This window comes from Epinephelus moara, chromosome 1 (assembly GCF_006386435.1).
Source record: "Epinephelus moara isolate mb chromosome 1, YSFRI_EMoa_1.0, whole genome shotgun sequence".
Classification (NCBI taxonomy): Eukaryota; Metazoa; Chordata; class Actinopteri; order Perciformes; family Serranidae; genus Epinephelus; species Epinephelus moara.
This window is the reverse complement of record NC_065506.1, coordinates 4649146-4654117: the sequence shown is the minus strand read 5'-3', so window position 1 is coordinate 4654117 and position 4972 is coordinate 4649146. Positions and strand designations below refer to the sequence as shown.

At 38.3% G+C, this 4972-nt stretch overlaps 1 protein-coding gene across 1 annotated transcript in view; it reads right to left on the bottom strand.

The window, feature by feature from the left end:
* LOC126388145 (SH3 and multiple ankyrin repeat domains protein 2-like) overlaps positions 1-4972 on the bottom strand; it is a 276219-nt gene that overhangs the window by 100962 nt on the left and 170285 nt on the right. Inside the window, exon 13 of the mRNA XM_050041059.1 lies at positions 268-349. Within this exon, the coding sequence (XP_049897016.1) occupies positions 268-349 (82 nt within the window). The remainder of the gene's footprint in view (positions 1-267; positions 350-4972) is intronic.

Genomic DNA, 4972 nt, shown 5'->3' with positions numbered 1-4972 from the left:
AATATCACACTCGAGCTCGTGATGTTATACTCGTATATCGTCACGGCTGTGATTGTCTTCGGCACTCGGCCTGCGGCCTTGTGCGCCTATGACGCATATCACACAGCCGTGACGATATAGTATATAGTATAACATCACGAGCTCGAGTGTGGTATTGCTTATATATGTATACATACATACACACATATATATATATATATATATATATATATATATATATATATATATATATATGATTTGTAACCAAGCACATGTGTGAGGTCTCACCTGGAGGCATCAAAGCTGTCATAGGAGCCCACAGTGTAGTGTCTGAAGAGCTTCCGTCTGTCAGCACGGTCCGCTCGGGAATCTGCCAAACAGCAGAGTGAGATCAATATTCACATCCCATTTGTAACCAATAACAGCAGTTTACAAATCAATTCCTGCTGCTGGAGGACAATGAAAACTGTTAGCCTTTGACAAATAGCACTTTAAAAATGCTATTGCATATGAGCTGCCTCTCCAGGATCCAATCCAACAACACTTCAGGACATTTTAACTTTTGTCAAGTCAAACATTTTTTTTGGAAGAATTTTTCCTGAAAGAGAAGTTACACCTGTCCTCACACTTGTCTCTACAGTTCATTATGTACATGCACATACAACTATTCAAATTAGGAGGTTTTTTTAGACTAAGACGAACAACGTCACACGTCTTTCAGCTTTGCTCCTGATGGGACAGAATCATAACTCTCATAGCTACAAGAGGTCCATCTTAGATAAACATATGTTGTTTTAGGCACTTGCAAAAATGACTAATGCAGTCTTTTGTCCCGCTGAGGACAGCCTCAGTGTTTTACTCTACAGTAAGTGTCCAGCCCTAAAGCAAAATCAAATCTACCTCTTGGATACACAGCAGCAACTTCAATGATTTTTGATCACACTCTGATAATGGTAATCCAAGTCAACTGTATTATTATACAGTGATCCTGTTTATCCTTGAAAATCAACAGAGTTTTGGCCGCTTGTGGGAGCTGTGAATAAAATGTGACACATTATCACCTCTAAAAGTTGTTATGGAATATGTTAGAATTCCCTATTTACAAATCCGGCAGACACAAAGCAATATTAGCATTCATTCGGAGTCCTATTTCTGACCACCTGACAATGGTAAGTCCAATATGCATTCTCCTTTTAGCTCTGTTTTTTCTCTGCCAACTCCTGAGAAATCTGTTCCTCTTTCTTCACTGGCTAGTCTCTGTCTGTCAGCTGTCCGGTGCTGAACAAGAAGCACATCAGAATTATCTGACAACTGCCACCTGCTACGGGCTACTTGAAGCACAGCCTTTCTGTCAAAAAACCAAAACACTGGACTGAAAGATGCTAAACACCCCAGAAAGCTGAGAGGAACTTCATGACCTGGCAACATCTTAAAAGTCTGTGACAATAATATCTGTGCAAGTTTCAACTTCAAAGAATACTTCACCCACAAAATGATCATTTGTTTATCATCTCTGTTACCTTGAATTCATGAAGAAAATGTAGTTTATCTCACAGTGAATGAAGAACCCAAAGACAGCAAATGTTCTTGATGAACTGGAGCAAGTGGGGGCCACATTTAACAACAGCAAGACTCTCACTTATTTCATGCCCAGTTCAGACCAAAGATATGTGATGAGACAAGTTGAAACATGTAACTGCTTCCAATGTGCCATTTTGCAACTAAAAACCTGCCGGTTCAGACCAACTAGAAGAGACGGTGTATCATCTCTATGCAACAACTCTGTGTACTTCTGTTCTGGTTTCCAGCTTTTTGGGCTTATTTTGTGGCTGAATATAATTTGTAGCTTCTTAAAATATGAATGAAGATAGTGATAGTGAGATACTGAATACAGTTGCATTTGTAGTAGTGATGAAACAGTGAAAAAAGAGAAACAGAACGAGAACTGGGCCTTGTTTCAGAAAATGGGTTTAGTGAAAACTCTAAGATGAGGGAAACTCTGGGTTTTCTGTTTCAGCAGAAGGAGAGGTAAGGTAAACACTGAATCAGTTACTGTGGTAACTGAACCTAATCTGCTGCAGTCCATATCAAAGCGTACATTGAAGTGCATGAATCAGTGTGGTGGTTTACTGTATGTCAGAATCTAAGTTCTAGTTGGATATCAGATTGTTTCTCAGGACTATTTAAAGTTACCAGCAGTATGCACTGTCAGTCATTTCTTTGAACAGTGATTTTTGCACATTAAAATATCACACACCATCAAATCACCCCACATCAGTATACACAGATATCTGCATATGTATGCTTTATCGTCACCAGATGATAGCCGATAGGATCTGAGATTAAGACACCCCAGCTCAGAATAAAACCCCTGCATGTCCTTCTTTTTGAAAGTTGAAGTTCTTTTTTTCAACAGGTAACACTGTGACTTTTTACAAAAGATAGCTGTCAGTTTGTTAGAGCACTTCACCCAAATGTTTATTGCATATAATATGTAATGTCAGTTTCAACCATAGAATCAAAATTGATTCGAAAAAAATCTGGGGTTTAAATTGTAAAAATCGGTCAGCCTATGCATGAATAATTATCTCTATCACTCGTGATGTGACTAGTCTCACTAATGGAACATAATTTCTATAATATTGGAGACTATATGTAACTAAATATGATAAACAGGATTGTAGTGCGGCTGCAGACTGAAATTGAGTTTTTTAAGGGTTTTAACAGAACTTCAGTGGCTGAATTTAAATTTATAACATGAGTTGATGGAGCTGAAATACAGTCACAGAACACTGTTCAGCCAAAGATTCAAATAGATGTCTAAAGTTTGAAATCTACTGTATTTTAACCTCCATGCTTTTCAAGTGCAAATCACCATACACATTATTGCTGGATTAGATTGTGAATTTACAATCTCTGTCTTTGATATAAATATAAATATATTTTAAGTCTTCAACTATATTTTTCATTTTCAGTTGCTCGCAGCATTCACAGACAAAACAACTGTCTTATACAAAACACGTTTTCCAAACAAATACAACATGCTAACGTTATTAGCACAAGCCGATGGCATTTTACATTGTATAAATTAGCCTAGCGAGGAGTGGAGATTTCCTCTGCTCATATGAAGCCAGGATGAATCCTGAGGTATAAATCCCTGAAGGATAAATCACACACAAGACTTAAAATGTGGAGGCTTTATTGTCTTCAATTTATTTTTTCTTATATGAAAATAAAAGAGAAATAAAAATAAAAGTAAAAAAAAAGATAAATAAAAGCTTCATTTCCACTGAGGGAAATGGTTTCAGCTTACAAAAATAGACAGGGGGTCTGCGTAGCCGCACCACGTAGTTATATCTCTGGGGAGGCAAAAATGTAATGTAGGCTCCAGGTTGACGCAGAGCCTACGCCGTATCTACAGCATCGATTCAACGCAGAAGTATAAATTCCACATCAGCGGGGATGGAGCACCTGCTGCAGCAAGCAAACATGCTGTCTGTGGTTATTTTTACTCGATCAGCGGGCTTCAGTACAAGCCGATTGGCTGTTGAAACAGGTGACATGCTTTAAATAGTAAAACCAGCTGCCAACACTTTGACCAGCTGAGTTGCAGGTGACACCAATAGCCAGCTTGAGTCGAGCTCAGACCAGCCAGTTCACACCGCCGCAACTTTTCTCTGCCATGTTCTAAAACAGTTTAGTCTTGTCGCGAATCATGGTCTGAACTGGGCTTAAAACATTTCTACATTACCAGTCTCACACACAGATGAGTAGCGCGCCTGGATAAGTGTGTGCGTTTGAACTCTGCTCAATGGAATGCACCAACAGAATTCAAACGCACATATGCATAAGTGTTATAAAAGTTCTAGTGAAAATGCATGTGTTTGGGAAGTACTGGGTATAAAACTTGATAAATTAAACTGTTATATATACATATAGTTTTGCTGTTAAAGGTGGCCGCCATATACTCCGATTTATCAAGAATTTTTGGATTCTTTGTTTACCATGGATGCATGAGAGAAAAACACATTTTCCTCACAAATAACAAAACCAATTCATATATTAATGATCATTTTGTGGGTGAAGCCTTCCTTTAATGATGGCCAGTGCCAGACATGCCTGCTTTTATTTTCGACTGAGTGCAACTATTTCAACAAGTTTTCCCTCTCAAAATGAAAGTAATATTTGTTTATTTAAAATTGCCAGTTAAATATTTACAGGTAAACTAAGATAGACAATCACTGATAAACATCTATAAGATGTACATGTATAAGTATGAACTGCTCACACAACGAGTCAATCAGCGGGCTCTATCTAACATCAAAATTAGAGCCCTGACCTAACCTACGACTGCAAAAGGTGTTTGTAACATTGTAAATGTGTGGAGGATGAAAACAGAAGCCAAATGGTGAACAAGATCCTAAAGCCTCAGAACATTTTCTTAGTTCTCTTTTGGTCTCAGTGCTCCATTAGCTGCCTTAAAGAGTATGTGAAGTAACATTAAATTGTATGTTTTCACTGGGGTGTCGGTGGCTTAGTGGTAGAGCAGGTGCCCCATGTACAAGGCTGTTGCCGCAGCGACCCGGGTTCAACTCCAGCCTGTGGCCCTTTGCTGCATGTCACTCCCTCTCTCTCCCCTTTTAACACCTGTCAAACTTTTTTAAAACCATTTTTAACTGCATAGCTCCAGATGTACTGCAGATAATAAATACTTCTCTTAAAGCAGGCCAGTTTTCACAGGCCTTGAAAACTGCAGTAATATAACCTCTCCTAAAAAATCAAATCTGGACGCCACAACAATTAGTAACTATAGGCCAATATCAAATCTGCCATTTTTGGGGAAAATCATTGAAAGGGTTGTCTTTCAGCAAATCCATACTTTTATGATGCAAAACAATCTTTTTAACACATTTTAGTCTGGATTTTGGCCACATCACAGCACTGAGACTGTACTTATCAAAGTCTTAAATGATATTCATCAGAATAATGATGC